At 30.4% G+C, this 17,352-nt stretch overlaps 3 protein-coding genes across 5 annotated transcripts; 1 reads left to right on the forward strand and 2 right to left on the reverse strand.

Moving 5' to 3' along the window:
- The first annotated feature begins 222 nt into the window (after positions 1-222).
- On the forward strand, positions 223-2,709 carry LOC117916479 (axial regulator YABBY 4). Its single transcript, XM_034832579.1, has 7 exons — positions 223-303; positions 442-576; positions 766-892; positions 982-1,030; positions 1,116-1,191; positions 1,304-1,362; positions 2,511-2,709. Exons 1-7 carry the CDS (start codon positions 223-225, stop codon positions 2,518-2,520), a joined length of 537 nt encoding a protein of 178 aa, XP_034688470.1. The 3' UTR covers positions 2,521-2,709.
- Positions 2,710-2,922: 213 nt separating this feature from the next.
- On the reverse strand, positions 2,923-4,259 carry LOC117916562. 3 transcript variants are annotated; one of them, XM_034832774.1, is made up of 4 exons: positions 4,071-4,259; positions 3,824-3,929; positions 3,561-3,654; positions 2,923-3,352 (listed from the first exon to the last, which is right to left on the reverse strand). In XM_034832774.1, the coding sequence occupies exons 1-3, from the start codon at positions 4,143-4,145 to the stop codon at positions 3,566-3,568; spliced, it is 270 nt and encodes an 89-aa protein (XP_034688665.1). In that variant the 5' UTR covers positions 4,146-4,259; the 3' UTR covers positions 2,923-3,352; positions 3,561-3,565. The 3 variants fall into 3 exon arrangements, with proteins under 3 accessions (XP_034688665.1, XP_034688589.1, XP_034688739.1); XM_034832698.1 differs by having other exon boundaries at positions 3,577-3,654; positions 4,071-4,257; XM_034832848.1 differs by lacking the exon at positions 3,561-3,654.
- A 4,192-nt stretch (positions 4,260-8,451) lies between these two features.
- On the reverse strand, positions 8,452-10,742 carry LOC117916758 (DNA-directed RNA polymerases I, II, and III subunit RPABC5). The gene is made up of 4 exons (XM_034832961.1): positions 10,634-10,742; positions 10,429-10,487; positions 8,917-9,011; positions 8,452-8,829 (listed from the first exon to the last, which is right to left on the reverse strand). Exons 1-4 carry the CDS (start codon positions 10,667-10,669, stop codon positions 8,804-8,806), a joined length of 216 nt encoding a protein of 71 aa, XP_034688852.1. The 5' UTR covers positions 10,670-10,742; the 3' UTR covers positions 8,452-8,803.
- Positions 10,743-17,352: the final 6,610 nt, after the last annotated feature.

A 17,352-nucleotide genomic window follows, 5' to 3' on the forward strand; every position in this document is an offset into this window, starting at 1 on the left:
TGGCTATACGATTAAAGCATTCTGAAATACTTGCACATTTACTCCTCCCAGGAGGAAGACATGTCTCTCTTTGGATGAGACATTAATTCGTTGTTAGTGTCCTCCAACATCTATAAATCTCCCCTTATTACATCAGAAAACTCCAATTCTCAGGAGCTCTTCTTCCTCTTCTTCTTCTACTACTACTACTATTACTACTATTGCTTTTCTCTCCTGAAGAACATGTCAACACTGAACCATCTCTTTGATCTTCAAGAACAGATTTGCTATGTACAATGCGGTTTCTGCACCACCATCTTGCTGGTTAGCCATTGCCTTTATCTATGCCCTATAGTAATAATTGAGCTCTTAGGTAATTAGTGCACCTCTTATGGCTTCTGCACTTCATATTCCCATTGTCTTTTTTTTTTTCTTTTTTTTTTCTTCTTTGAAAAAATGCAGGTCAGTGTCCCATATAGCAGCTTGTCAATGGTGGTTACAGTCCGATGTGGACATTGCGCAAGCCTCCTCTCTGTAAACATGATGAAAGCCTCATTTGTTCCTCTACATCTCTTAGCTTCTCTTAGCCAGGATGAGGTAGGGGTACATTTTTTTTTTTTAATCCTAGAATATTTTTCATCAGTTGATCAAGTTCTAAAGACTAATATAACTAGTTAGGTAGTACTGTACCATGAAATATAGAATTCAGTGACTGTATGCAGCCTTTGCTGCCCACTTAGTCCTCTCTAATAAATTCTAGGCCACCTCTTTCTCTCTCCCCTTCAGCCAAAAGAAGGTTGTCCTAATGAAGAGGGGGCTCAAAAAGCCTCAGACAAGCGAAGTCCATCCATGGTGGCCTCTTCTGACAATGAAGAAGATGATATAGTTCCTGTCCACCATGTCGTTAATAAACGTATGTGAGACTCTTGAAATTTTCACTGTACAATGAATCCTTACTCTAAATTTATTAACAATGTTCTCTTGGTCTGATTCTAATTACAGCTCCAGAGAAGAGACAGCGAGCTCCATCAGCTTATAACCGCTTCATCAAGTAACTAACAAAATTATTTTGGTTATATATGTGCCAACTAATATTATCTAAGAGGATTAGTTCTAATGTAAATAGTTAATAGCAGAGAAGAGATCAGAAGGCTTAAGGCTGAAAACCCCAAGATGACTCACAAGGAAGCCTTCAGTACAGCTGCAAAAAATGTAAGTTTCAGCAAAGACCTAATTTTGAGGTTTATTGGCTCAAGGAATTGCAAACCTTTCTGTTTCATGGGGAACCCAAATTGAATCCTTTGACATGTTTGACTTTTTTCAGTGGGCCCACTTCCCAGCAATTCAATTGAAAGGAGCTGGAGAGAGCTGTAGCCAGGAAAGGTAGTGATGACCATTTTCTTATATGGAGTGAATAATATTTGTTGCAATGAACTATATGGTTTTATTTTTAAAGAAAAACAATAGAAACAATACCATGGGATACCCGGAATGTTGCATACTTGGTTGGATCATAAGTAGGATTTGCGAAACAATAATGTACAAAAGTGTATTTGATCAAATCTTAAAATTCTCGATACTATGATTTTTGCAGCATCATCAATTAGAGTGTATTTAATAGTGATTTTAGAAAGTGTTTCTAGTATTTTTAATACTTAAAAAATAAAAAAAAATTTAAGTGTTAAAAAGACTAAAAACACTTCATAAAATTACTATCAAACGCATTCTTAAAATTACGTTTGACAATTATTTTAGTTTTTTTAACACATGAAAATTTTTATTTTTTAAGTATTAAAAATATTAAAAATGTTTTTCAAAATTATTACTAAACGCACTTAACGTAAAATAAACATATCCATCAACTCCCCAACTTTCTATTTTCATTTCTAGAATCACTTGGAGGGCTTGCTCATCTTGACTAGCTCAGTTACTGTTGCTTGATTACCTAGCTATCAACTCAAAACTGAGAGTGATTATTGTGTGGTTTCTCATATATTCATGGTCTAGCCTGCAACCATCTGGTGTCTGAAATAAATGGGAGCACCTAACTGGGTTTAATGGATTGCCTATATTTATCAAAGTTCATCATTATACTGGTTAGATGCTCAGATATATGCATGCCATCTGATTAGTTGACTTGTAGTTGATACTTGACCATGACCAAACTTTCGTACTGGTCATGAATGGGAATGTGCACTTGGTTGTGTATACCCTTGTCCTTACAACATGAGCGCTCAGCCCCAGCAGTTGGTGTACTATTAGCCAATCTTGCCGTGGACAGAAAAATATGGGAAATCAATTGGCAAAACCACTGGATAGAAAGGTTATTATGGTAATACTGATGTCGTTTGGCATGGTCTTGGATTCCAAAGCTTGTCCTTTTCATGGTGTTCAACCACTAGATAACAAAATTAATGAGAGAACCATTTCGGGTATTTGAGCACACTGTTGAAACTTCTTTCACTTTACTGTCTTCCTAGCAATTTATGCCACTGAATATGGGTGCATGACTTTGTTGCAAAATTTTTCAGGTCCATGTAGAAGGCAATGGTTTCTGTGAAAGAAAGAACTCAAGGCATTCCATATGAGCAAAGACACCCTTTTTGGGTAACAGGTCTATTATAAGCTACCAATTAAAGAATCCCACTTTTGGGGTTAGTACATGGGTTCCAATCACTTGCCCCCTTTTGTGGTAGATGCTCTAGGGAAAGAGGTTTTCTCACTGCAGGTTGTAAGGGACTCACTGACTCAAAGAAACTTTAGTTTCAAAAACTGCTTCAAGATCAATATAGTTCCCTTTCTGCAGAGCTCTCTAGGGTTAGGGCTATTATTACGTTTAGGGTCTCCATGCAATTTGTATTTTGATGTGTTCATAGGCGCTTGATTTCATGCTGCAAGTTCTCAAGGATCCTAATAATTAATTACTTCACAGAGGAGACAATATTGTTTTTAAGGAGACTAATATCTTGTAGATCATTTTGAAACCATGATCCAAGGTCTTGGGTATTGTTCACTCATTTTCGAATGACATGGGTAATTAGAGATAAATTTGCTGTAGTTTCCATTAGGAACTAATACACTTGCTGGAAGAAGTTCTTGATGTCCTGGAATATTACAGAAACAGCAAGATTATGAAGAAAAATTATCATACCTAGCTGCTAATGTACATAAAAAAGATCCATAAACTATCACATCTAATTTTCATGAACTATAACCTATAGCATACTGTCTCAATGCCGGCCTAGCTAATTTATATGTCACTAATATTTGGGATCCATGATAGATTTGTACTTCACATAGGGTAAGATTCTTCTGGTTTACTTCCAATACTGTTTCCTTCTTGCAAACCTCGGTGCCTTGTAATATTGTCTCCCTGAAAAATAAGATACCAATTCATAAATCAGCTACCATTAATCCCATCTTTGGATTCATTGAATGACATAATTGTGCTATATAATGTATACGACTGGGCCGACATGAGCACAGTTACGACAGGTTCCAAAACATGCATATGTATGTGAACGAGCGAGCCTTTCCTTCTCAAGGACAAAAGAAAGTAACTTGGCTAATTAATTAAGTACCAAGTTTAGGGCTTACTCATGCAAGGCCTGGGAGATATAGCATGGAAATAGGCTTGAAAGAATTCCCGATTCTCTTTTAGTAGCTCTCTCCACACTGCAAGGTGCCAATTACTCATAATATTTAAACCAATGAATCAACACATGAATCTGTGCAGCCCAGCTGCAGCTTTAAGTAGAGGATTCAGGGAAAGCACAGATAAACATGTCCCAGAACACACACACACACATAGAGGGAGAGAGAAGGAGAGGAAGAGAGAGATGACCAGTAAGTGTGACAAGGGGCCATATTCTGGCATGCTCAGCTAGTGCCTTTATGCATTGGTCTCTGCTCATGCGAAGGAGCAAGCACCTCTCTATCAGATGCTGAACCTGTATTTCCATGCAAACAGTATAGTGTTTTCATGAATTCAAGAATAAAGAAAACCAAGGATTCTGCAACAAATGATCAGCCGTGCGTGCGTGTGTGTGTGTTTGAGATTGAGAAAGAAATATTAGAGATATTTCACTTACAGTTCTGATATAGCTATGAGGGTGGCAATGCAAACAAGGAAGCTGGTGATGGTTATGCATGCTAATGCTATGCATCTTTCCAGAATAGAAATGGACAAAAGAGAGAATTAAAGAAAGGGGGGGGAAAGGAAGAAAGAGGGAAAGGAATTGAGAAAGCAAACAAATGAGATGAAAAAGTGCATGGGAGAAACGAGAGATATTTGGAGGAGTATATAACACAAGAAATAAATGAGAAGCGTAAGAGAGAGTGATGGTTATCCACAGATATCCGAGTGAAGGGCCAAAAGAGCACAGGAAATCCAATTGATGGATTCACCTCATCCTTAGGAGATAAGAGAAGGGATGGTTTTTAGGGATTGAAGATGATGTATGTGTTCTGATGATGACTTCTCCGTCGTGGCCAAGCTTATTGCCACTTGAGCCAGCACCTTGCTGCTGCCTATTTCTCCTCTCCTTTTTGCCTTTTTTTTTTTTTGGGTCCCAGGTTCTTCATGTGCCCTGAATATGCATTGGTCCCCTCCTCCTCAATCCTGGGCCCCTCTTAAATGAATCGAAACCCTTGAATCCTTGGGACAATTTAAGTGTGTTTCAGAACCTGCAAGGACTAGCCCAGCTTCTCCATTAATGGGATTCAATATTGCGGAAATTTGAATTAATCCAGTGACACCAACCAAGACCAAGAAGACTAATAGCCTTGCCACCACATATTCCTTGTCTTATCATTTCCTGTCATTACTTTTAAATACATTGTATGGAAATTCCAATGATTGTTGAGGAATTAGGCACACACATTCATGACTATGAGAGAACTCCAAAAGGTTCACATCCAGAAAATACAGAAAAACCAATTTTCCTAAAAATGTTGAGTGCGCCAATTTTCTAGGCACAATTCAACGGTTAAACTACCAATTTCCCAAAATTTTAAAGTTCCAAGATTTAGGTTAGTTTTACACCCTCCCTCAACGTGCAGCTTCATGCCCGCATATGAAGAGATATGCAGGCTTATTGGCAAATAATCACAAATAACTCTTTTAGACTTACAAATATGCAAATCAGGAAACAAATATGAAAATTGTGAAATAACTATCAATTTTCCTTAAAAACTTAAACTTGTAGGATTTGAGTTCACAATGCATATATTTTTAACACCAATTTATTTCAGACACTTCCCTATAATTTACATATTTATAAGTCTAAAATGGTTATTTTCAATTGTTTGCCTACAATCCATACTTCCGTCCATGTGTGGGTATGAGGTCTTACATGAGAGAGGAGTGTTAAAAAAACACGATATACGTTGTAAAATCAAATCTTATAAGTTTAATCTTTTAGGAAAATTAATAATTTAACGTGATATCACTTTATTTGGTAAGAGGTCATGCATGTGACCTATAGTATGCATACTCTTTTAACACCCCTCTCTCACGTGCACTATTTAAACTACTTATTTCTTTATTCATATACAATGACTCGAGAGAATCCTTCTAGGCTTCACTAGGTTAATTAACTCTTATTTGTGGACGATTTGGAGATTTTTTACGGCCAAGAATCCTGCATCCTATTATTTCTTGACCTCCTCTTTGATTTTCAACAGGAATTGGCAACATTGACAGAAAGGGGAATTAAAGGGGGTAGGAATCCACTTTTTTAGGTGTAGCTATACTAAAGTAAGTGATTAAATACAACGTTCTTATGATAACCCAGCCTAATTGGTGTGAGGAACTTTATCTTCTCGTCTAACCATCGAGGGGGCATGAGAATGAGAGCCCAAACTTGATACTATAGCTATTTATAATGAAAAAAATATATATATTCAAAATTAATAAATTATTTTTATATAATTTTTTAAACTCATTTCACTTATTTTTTTCTATTATATAAAAATTAAATATTTTTAAAATACATACATTTTTAACTAATTTTAATTATATTCGATTTCCTTTTACTATTTTTATAGTGAAATCCAACATGAAAAAATAATTTTTTTTTTAATATTTTGTTTACTTTTCAATAACCAAATATTACATTTATGTTTTTATTTTATTTTCTTTCCCATACTTTTCCTTCGGATTTTCCAAAAACCAAACGCAGCGTTGAGGCATTGTCCAGATTCACAAAGCAAATAATTTGCATCCCTGGAAAAAGAAGAGCCCCAAAACAATAGGGCTGTTTAGAGGTCCACAAACAGTGTAAAAGTGCAAATAATTTGATCAATGGGCAACCTGCCCCTTGATGTGATATGTTTGTAATTGCATATCCGTCAAACTCTGATACCGATTGACCCATTCCAGCTACATATTCATTATTGAAAGCTTGCAAAAGACGGTGGGAGGGTTTGCCCATAAGGTAATATGAATCGTTAGTCGTTACCCAATGTAGCATAATTTGATGGAACATCATGAACCGTTCAACTAAAGGACCAATAGATTATATAATCTGTTCAAACTTGAAACGCCCATCCACAGCACCTCCTTTATCTTTCTTTCTTGTTTGTTGGGTCTGGGTGCGGTGGACACCTGCATGTGACCTACACCTGATTCACTGAATAGGGTAAATAAATAAGACCAACGGAACCGGTCATATCATTCTATCGGCAGTGAAGCAGCGTACCCATTACCGTACTAACTTGAATTTGACTGTAAAGCTGAATGTTTACCGAAGTGGAATAAGTCATGTCGTTTAGTCAGACAAACCCAAAGCTTGGCCTTGATTCCAGGTCTGCAATCATTAGTGGCTTGGAAACTTGAATCCATTTTTTCTACAAATTAATTAGATAAAATTACTTCTTACCGGTTAAACATTTCATTTTGTGATTTTTTTTATATTTTTTTTGGTTAATAATTTCCAATGAAATGCCATTGGCTGCGAATGGCACCTTTAAGAGGCAAAGTAATAGTCCTAAGCTCATTTTACAGGTTGCGTTGATCCTGTAGGGGAAATTTGAAGCAAAGGCATTTTGGTAGTTGAGAGCTTCCCTGAGTAAGACAGGGTGTAAGAAGTTAAAGGTTCGAATTAGGATAACAAGATGTTTGTTTTTTTTACTTTTTATTGAAATCAATTTATTTTTATAATTTAAGTTATTTATTTTTTTATTTTTTTATGACTTATTATAAATTTTTTATTAAAAAAAATTAAATAATTTTTTCTAAATAGAAAAAATAAGAAGTTGATTTTTTTTTAATATTTAATAAAAATAAATAACATAATATTTAACACTATTAAACATTAAAATTCTATTTAGAATTAAGTAAAAAAACAAACACTACTAAGTCTCTTATGTGCATAAAGGGAACAAGTATCATCATTTTAAAACAAAAAAAAACCATCCCAAATTGGAGAATCAAATGAGCCAGTTTTGAGACAACTTCAAACTCAAAAGAGGCAGGCCATGGTTAAGTTGATGACTGGATGGTTGACGGATGGAAAGGGAAAGAAATATGGAGGTATTTGACGTCAATATCACAAGACAAACACATTTACATGTGGCTTTGGAACCTAGCAGATGCCTCCCAAAGGACCATAATCTACAGGCTTATGAGAAGGTTTCCAACTCTAGAAACATATATGAATGCAACAGAACGTTACACAAATCATTAAACCCAGATATAGACAAGGCTAACCCTCTCGTTTTACTCATCTCGATCAAGTTATTATGGTTATCAAGAAACATTCGGTGGGATAAAGAATTAGACACACAAAGGATTAAGAAGATTCAGGAATAATTTCTTCCAAATAACTGTCATAGATGAGGACCATGAAAAGCCTTCCTAGCACTACATACTATTTTACTGTTGGAAATTTCAGTACATATAGAAATGAACCTCTTTTCAGCACCAACTAAGCATTCAGGGAGTCTCCATCCCATCCAAATTACTGTCATATTCTTCTGTAATAGTTTACCTTTTCCCACGGCTGATGCTATGTAATAATTCACCTTCTACCAGTTCACTCTCTCGCCAATTTACTAACATCTCTTACTATCTCCTAAAGACAAGTATAGATGAGAGTTTCCTGCCATAACAGCTTGTCAATAAATTCAAAGTTCTTAACAATCATTTTTTTTCTTTTCTAATCTCCCTGTTAGGAACATGTCTAACCGACCCTGACATCTACAGAAGTCCAACTTAAGTAAAAGGATTTCCTCCTGAAAATATCTCCCAAACTAGATTTAAGCAAACAAAATGAGCTCCCAGCAAAGAAGAGTGACTTTGGACTCTGCATATGGTATCATACCCACACTACCTTTGTTCCAATCCTATTACCTGTACTTAGCATCCCATTATGTAGTTAGTTCAATATTGCATCTCTCCAAGCACAATATTCTAACACTCATAAAAGACAGATAGTAATGCACTCATTGCACCATTACGAGTTCACCATATTGCTGGATAAGTTCACCACATTCTTTACCAAGCTTAATTGACTTCATCAAGAACCAAACTTATTTCTGGACAAGTTGACCTACTTCTTGAGCATATAGAATTTGAAAGGACTGGATTAGCCACACGCATGTAACCATTCCATCACACAAACTAAAATGATGTTATATTTACCTTACATGCACAACCTTAAATGTATCTGCAGTCTGGCTTCATCATATTTCTAAACCAAATACCATGAACTCTATTACATAATACTAAAAAAACAGGGCCACACAGACAAATTTTCCAGTCCATATGCAATGGAATTATGCCATAAGCAATTCCACCTCCCTTTTAACTCCATAAGCACCTTCAACTGGTCTCTGATTTCTCCAGTGCTGCAAGAAAGTGTTGTTTTAATGCATTTTATTATAAATGTCATGCATATAAACATGAGGACAAAGAGTGAGTGAGAGAGAGATTACTATTGTAGTTCAGAAGCTTCTCAATGAGATCAACATGAGTCATGAGCATTCGTCTACAGCAATATCGAACCAACCCCAGTGCATCAAGAGCATCTCTGCATACCAAGAAGTTTTACATTACTACCAAAGAGCATATGCTGATATTTAAGGTTCCATCTATATCTGATAGTTGATACTTCACATGTCTATTATCAGTTTACACACAAACCATTCATTTTGGCTATGTTTGGTTCTTGGAAAGTAATAAGGAAAAAAATGCTAAGGAAAATGGTTTCCTCATATTTGGTTTCACTATGGGAAATGCAAAAGAAAATAAAAAATAATTAAAATTAGTTAAAAATTTATGTGTTTTAAAATTATTTAATCTTTATATAATGGAGGAAAATAATTGAAATGAGTTTGAAGAAACAAATAAAAATAATTTATTGATTATGAATCTACTTTTTATTTTCCTTTATTTTTCCTTTCCTTCCACTTTTCCTCTTTATTTTCTTTCTTTCACATTTTCCTTCAATTTTTTTGGGAACCAAACATGACTTTCATAAAATAAAAATAATACTTCAGAAGGACGAGTCATCTTTCAAAGAGGTAGATAGCATCAAAAGAACAAGAGAGAAGAAAAGGGTAAATACAGATAAAAGAACAACTCAGGCTGACAAAAGGCAAAAAAAATCCCCCCACAAAGGACACTAACTGAGAAGCCCTTTGTGGCTAAACAATCCACACAGTAATTGGCAGTTCAAGGCATCAAAGAAAAAGAATAACCCACAGCTCAAGCAATGTTAATGGATTTGAACCACCCTTTAGTCTAATTTCAGCCAGTTTGGGAGTGATTCCGGCAAAACTGATTTTGCAGTATAGCACTTTTGTCATAGTGCTTAAATCAGAAACACAATTAGGTGGTGTTTGTTTTTTTACTTGATTCTAAATAGAACTTTAATGCATAATAGTATTAAGTATTAGATTGTTTATTTTTTTAATATTTTATTTCTATTAAACATTAAAAAGTAAAGAAAAACCATGTTACTTTTTCTATTAAAATGCCAAATATTTTGGCCTTTTCTATTCAATAAAAAGTTAAAAAACAAGTGTTCAGAAATTTAACCAAAAGAGCAATTTTAATAGTGTTTTTGGTATTAGGAAGCACTTCTAATGGCCACAAAATCAATCGACTCATACATGAGCTCATCCATTGATGATCTTTACACATACCCTGACATCATGCTTCGATCCTCTAGCATAATAGTTTGCATATTATATCCCAAATATCCACCAATATAATCACTTCTCAACTATGCAGCCAAAAATAAAATAAAAGTGGGGAAAAACCCTCTTCCAGAAACTCTGTATAAGTCCATATAACAGTAAGCAAAAAAATAGGTAATTTAACAAATGGGAACAAAAAGCATACTTGCTTGCAACTAATAATCAATCACATTCACGACTTATAGAACGGTAAACCCCAAGTTAATAAGCGCAACAGAAAACATGGTGGGATCTCAGTTATCTTACCCCTCGGTGTAGTCGGCCTGGAGAAGATCCAGATAGGTATCCCATTTATTCCCAATCACCTAAAACGACATCCAATCTCCACAAATCAGTGCCCTAACGAGGCATAGAAAACCAAAAACAGATATGTATTGAAATGACTTTTGTTCCCTGTTGAAAAGAAAAAGAAACCCTAGCGGAGATGAGAACAAGGAGAAAGCCCAAGTACCTTCCCGCAGGTAAAACAACGAACTGGAATGATCATCCTTCGCTTTTGGTAGCCCTAACTTTGGGCGTCTCTACTCCTCCGTTGTGCTTATGTTCCCCCTGGCTTTGACGGTGCCCTTATCTAATGGAGAGTGGCGGCCAAGGGTTTCCTTTAATTACAATAACCCATGAGAAATTAATTATTATGAGATATTTTTAAGGTAAAATTAAATCATATTTATGGATATATCCATATTCAATTTGTTTAGAATTTATAATTAAACTAGCGGATTATGCATATATGAGAGTGCAATTGGATGATGCTGTTATTCTAATTTAATCTATTTTCTTAATTTAATTTCCATTTTATGTATAGGCATTTTCAAAAATTTCACTTCTAAATAATAGATTTATTATATGAAAATTGAAATTGACATATGTATTTGCCTTTTATTTTATATTTTTTTCAACTAAATTGTTTCGATTTATCCATTAAATTGTTTAAATCAAAATAATAATTAAAATTAATTTTTAAATATTCAATAATGACATAATTTAAATAATTTATAAAATGACATAATATACCCCTTAAGAATATGATATTAATTAAAATATTTATAATAAATATATCAAATACATTATCTAATAATATTATATTATATTAATAGATAAATTGAAATTTATTTGGTAATTTTAGATGTGTTAAATATTGATATTTTAATGTTTAAAATTAATTTTAATTATTTAAGTTGTGTTTGTTTGAAAAATATTTTTTAGTTTTTATTTTCTTTTTCATTTTAGTTTTCAATTTATAACTTTTTACCTTTCTTGAAAACGTGTTTGACTAAGAAAAGTAAAAACTGATTTCTAAGACAATAAATTTGTAAAATGTGTTTGATTTTCAACTTTCCTTAATATAAAAATTCTTAAATTCTATATAATTATATATAATGTTATGACATCTATTATTATAATGGATAATATTATATATTTTATGGCATACATAATAATAATAATAATAATTGTTAGTTTAAAAATTCCTTTTAAATGCATTTTGATGATAACAAATCATAATTAATGGGCTAATATTATTAAAGTCAAGATTAGCTTCAAGTAGTAATAAAAAAAAAAATCAAGAGAGTAATCAAGTCAATTATCAAATAATCCAAGAAGTGTAACATCAAGATAACATGAAAACCATTCAAGCATAGGACTTAATGTAAGGTGATCACTTGGTGCACTTACGATTTTTAACTCATTCATGTATCATATTTATACTCTCTTTTTTTAAGCTTTAAAAATTCATATATTTTTATACTCAAGTGTTAATTCAAAATCTTAGGCAAAAACTAAAGTTTGTTTTATGAAAGTGCCTAAAGATATTGTCTAAGGTGATATTTGTTTTTTTAACTTTTTGATGAAAGCAATTTAGTTTTAGAATTTAAGTTGTTTGTTTTTCTACTTTTTCATGACTTATTATAAACTTTTTATTAAATAGAAAAAGCCAAAATATATAACTTTTTCTAAATAGAAAAAATAACATGTTGATTTTTTTTACTTTTTAATACTTAATAGAAATAAAATACTATAAAAACAAACAACTTAATATTTAATACTATTAAGTATTAAGGTCCTATTTAAAATTAAGTAAAAAAACAAACATCACCTAAGTGTTAGAAAGAATTTGAATTGAAAAATATAGGTTTTTGAATCAAAATTGTGCAACTGGTTGAAAGTAGATATAACCGACTTAACCAATTGGAAATCGGTCAAATCAGTTACCCTTTCCCGATCTAAAGTTTGACAAGGGGTGCACTAAACATTCTCTTTCATCCAATAGGCTTGTCTTCCTGGTCGAGAAGAAGTCTTTCTCAATCGAAGGTACCCTTCCCCTGGTATAGGTTTAATTGAATCCTATCAAACATTAAATGTGTAATAGCTAATCAATTGGTCAAATCAAATTTTGACCAAAAAATGCTTGTTGGTGCACCTTTTGGTGTCTGAGATCATAAATTCATTAATAAAGAATTCTCATTCATTTATTGACAAGAACACTTTTTAACTTTCCAACTACTTATTTTTCACTTTTAAAACTCTCTCTTGACGCATTAAATTCATCTCTTGCAAATCACCTAGTATACCTTTATTGTTCATCCTAACTTCCTTTTACTTGTTCATTAACTGAGTTAGTTGAGTGATCTTCAACTTACATCTATTGAAGTAAGGATTGAGTGTTAGTGTTTGAAGTTGAAGATATACTTGAAAAGAGGTTATAATGTCTATTCGAGTCTAGAAATCCAATTGAAAAGATTTGGAAGGTTGGTTGAAATTTCAAACCCATAGAACCCTCACTTGAAAGGTGTTTGAGGAGAGTGAAGATAGACAGGAATTATCAAACCATTATAAACTCTATGTTTATATTCTCTTTTTATATATATATATATATATATATATTTGTTACTCTATTAATTGTTTAACTAAGTGTGCTTTTAAAAAGATTTTTAGAACCCTATTCACCCCCCTCTTTCGTGTTTTTATTAGTTTCACAATAACAATAATAATAATTTTCTATGTTATATAGTTATATATTATTATATTTTATAGACCCGACTATTATACTGCATTTGTTCATTATTTTTTAAAAATTGTTTACTTTATTTTTATTTTAAAACATATATATTTACACTGAATCAAATAAATTACTTTAATACGAAAATATATTCATTTATAATAACCTAATCTAATAAATAAATAGAATAGATATATAATATTTACTTTCAATATATATAAAATAATATTTTATTTAATTGATATTTCTTTCATATCAATAACATTTCCGTTTCTTGTTATAGTCTAATTATTACCTTATTGTTTTTAACTTTTAAAAAATGGTTGTTTGTTTAAAGGTTTATTTAAATAGTTTTCTTACATTTTAAATTAATTAAAATGATATATCTATACTACCTATACGAATTGTTTTTTCACTTTTTAATTTTCAAAACTACACTTATCAATACTATAATCATTTTAAATGAGAATTTAATCTTTTCATTTAGTAGGGGTTTAATCATGTGAAAGTCACTCTTAAAATTATCATTACAAACCTAAAAGATAATTCAAAATTTAATATTTTCAATACTAATAATCAACTTAATTAGGAATTTAATTTTTTCATCAAAACTAAAAGATAATTTAAAATTTATTTTTTTTCATACTCATAATCAACTTAAATGGGAACTTAATCTCATAATCAACTTAAATGAGAATTTAATCTTTTTTTCGTTAGGATTAATGGAAGTCATTCTTGAAATTGCCATCGTAAACCTAAAAGGTAATGGAAATTTTAATATTTTTATTTGTCTTCAATTTCTATTTCATCAATTGTTTAAATATGGATTTAATTTAAGGCTTTAATTATTTGATTTAACAAAATCTAAATGTTCATAATTTCGTTTTGATTTTATATTCAAATTTAATACTTCATTTTAATTTTATATTCAAATTCAATCCTAAAATCGCCATCATGAAACTATAAAGGAAAAAATTAATGTTTGTGGGAAACCTTTTAAAATTAGACATTCATCTTCGGCACAACAATCCGACATCCTCTTTGGCACAACTACTTTATTCTTCATCCTATTTGATGAAGTGCTCTATGATCCACTGATATGTTATCAGTCTCAACCATTGATTTTGATTTATTTATAATATGTATAGATAGAAGTCTGGTTATGGTAAGAGATCATCGAAAGTGTTTTTCCGATTTCGGATTTAAAATTGGGATGAAGAACAATTAGAATTTGTTTGGAATTCTCTCACAAATCAGGTTTTTTTTTCTTAGTAACAAATTTGAAGTATTTTAAATCATATCTGAGTGTGTTTTGAGAAAATAAATAAAATGTATTTAATATTCAAATTTATAATTAATCTTTTCTTCTTATTCTAACTTATCTTTCATTTTTTCAATGAAATAAATTAATTTTTTTTCAAAAATTACATGAAACCTTTTACTTTTTGTAACCGTAATATTAATTTTCATTCATTTTGAGATATTTGAAATATTTTAAACTTTTATATTTAATTAAATAATAGTGAATTAATAATAATACTTATTATATTATAAATAATTATTGAATAAAAAGTTTCATCACTCATTTACATTATTTATTTAAATAAATTTAAATTTTATTAAGAAATTTACAACATTATTTTAAAAATATTAAGATTTTGATATAAAATTTACCAAATTGATAAAAAAAATTATATTGAAATTTTAATTCTTTTGATTTTTTTTTAAATACTTTTAGAACAAAACTTATTTTTTCCTTTATATTTTTTTTTGTTGATTGAATAATTTGATATATTATACATTTTTCTTTGATATGAAATTGTTTAATTTAATCTGGATTCTAATTTTTATCTTTAGAAATAAAAAATAATAATAAGTTTTACAAAATATATAATGGTTTTTAAAAATGAATTAAAAATATAATTTTTAAAAATAATTTTGACCAACATAACAAAAGTCAATAATTTTTCCATAAGAATTTTAAAATTTAATAAAAAAATTTATTTTATTTTATTTGAAAAGTAAGTGTATAAAAACCAATCATTAATTTTTTATTAATCTTCTATTTTTTCACTCCAAAAATGTCTTAAAGTTATAAATTTCATTATCTTTAAAACCACACTATTAATATAATTAATGTTATAAAAATTTATCATTAAAAGTTTGAAAACTTTTAAAATTTTTCATCTATTATAAATTTTATTCTCTTTAAAGTTTGAAAATTTTTCTCTTTCTTTTGTCATTATGTATTCTTTTCAATTTTTTCACTTCAACTCTAATGGGTTATGTTATGTTTGACATTGCTATCGGTTTGAGATTTTTCTTTAAATTCATAAATTTCTTACTCAAATTAATTCATTTTTGTTTTTATTTTTATTGAAAAACTCTTATATAAAAGGAAAAAACTAAAAAGTATTTAAACATATATAAGATAATTAACACAAACTTTTTTACAAATTTAGTGTAAAAGAAATAAACCCTATGTTTAAACTAACATTGGTAAATGTTATGGTAAATGACCAAGATGGTATTTATTTTTTTTAATGTAAAAAAATTGATTAAAAAATATTTTTATTATCATAAAATTTGGTGCCATGTAATATTATTTATATCTAATCCCAATTTTTTTTTTTTTTTAATTTGGCTTCATATTTAATTCAATTATTTGATTTCGAATTTCTACTTGATTTCTATATAAGTCTTGAAAGAATAAATTTACATACTAATTTTTTTATTGGATTTTTTCATATTCTCTCACATGCTTTTAAAAACAAAAAAATTTATTTTCTAGTAAATATATAAAATAACATAAATAACACTCAATATAATTATCTCTATATTAAAAAAAATTTAAAGATATTTTTGTCTTATAGGTATTCGTTTGACTCCCTCCTGAGAAATTTTAAGATTTTAATATCTATATGCAGTTGATCAATTTGAACAATGACAATGATAGTAGAAAACGAATGGGGAAATTTTGAAAAATCCACTTAGAATAATGATAATTATGATAGAAAAAAAAAAGGTATGAATTGAAAAGGTATAAATCCAAAAGCGGCTTTGTTTATTTGATTTAAAAGATAATTATTTTTTTTTCAAAGGTTTTTTAGATAGAAATTTTTTATTGATAAGGTGTTTTTGGGTAGGTATGAATTAAACTAAATAATAACAATTAGTTAGAAATTGGATTGAAAAAGGTATGAATTAAAAATTCGTTCTAATTGTTTGATTTAAAAAGGGAATTAATTTTTTTAAGGGTTCTTTCGTTAGAAATTTTTTTATTGATAAGGTGTTTTTGGGTAAAAAAGTTTTATCATGTAGCCGTAGTTTTGATATAGTATAGATATAGATATAGATTATGTTAATTAAAATGAAAAATATATTAATAAAAGTGATGGATTTATGGAATGTATAATAAATCTCTTTTAAATTTAAAATTAAGCTTATTTTAAAATAAAGTTTTTAAATTAAAATTATAAATAAAAAATTTAGCTTCAATTTGGATACAATTTTTTATAACATTAAAAATATGATGATTTTTAAAAACTAATTAAAAACATGAGATATTAAAATAAAAAATTATTATCTCAAATTTTAAGATTTTTGAAAGTAATTTTGATGGGTATAATAAGAGTTTCTACCCCATCCAATCAATTCTTTCGTAATAAATAAATAAATAAATCCAATAGTAAAGCAGTCAACTTGTCTAAATGCCGTGCGTGTTGGTAATTTTACAAGGTCAATTACTTGAATCGTCTAAGCGACATGAGAGCTGAGAAAACAGCCAGCCCAGTCCATAAGCCTCCCTTTTTCTTTTAATTTACAGTGTGAAACGCATTATTCCATATTCCATATTGTGATAATTACAAAGGATGATTTAATAGAATCAAACCAGTTCCATTGCCGTGAAGGGTGGCTTCCAGCAAGAACCGCCAAATTTTACCCGCCAAGTGGCGCGCAACTACCGAGTGGACCCATTTTGAAGCGGTCAGTAGTCAGCCACCCCAAACTTTTTCCCGCTTTTTTTAATTTTATGTGGCCTCGTACATCGATCATGATTCAATAAAAGGGAGAGTTTTACCCAAACACCCTTGGACCATGGCAGGTGAGGTTTGAATGCGAGGACAGTGAAATAAAATACCAGAAAGGAAATGTTGGGTGAAGAGTGTGGG

Source organism: Vitis riparia, chromosome 1 (genome assembly GCF_004353265.1).
Source record: "Vitis riparia cultivar Riparia Gloire de Montpellier isolate 1030 chromosome 1, EGFV_Vit.rip_1.0, whole genome shotgun sequence".
NCBI lineage: Eukaryota > Viridiplantae > Streptophyta > Magnoliopsida > Vitales > Vitaceae > Vitis > Vitis riparia.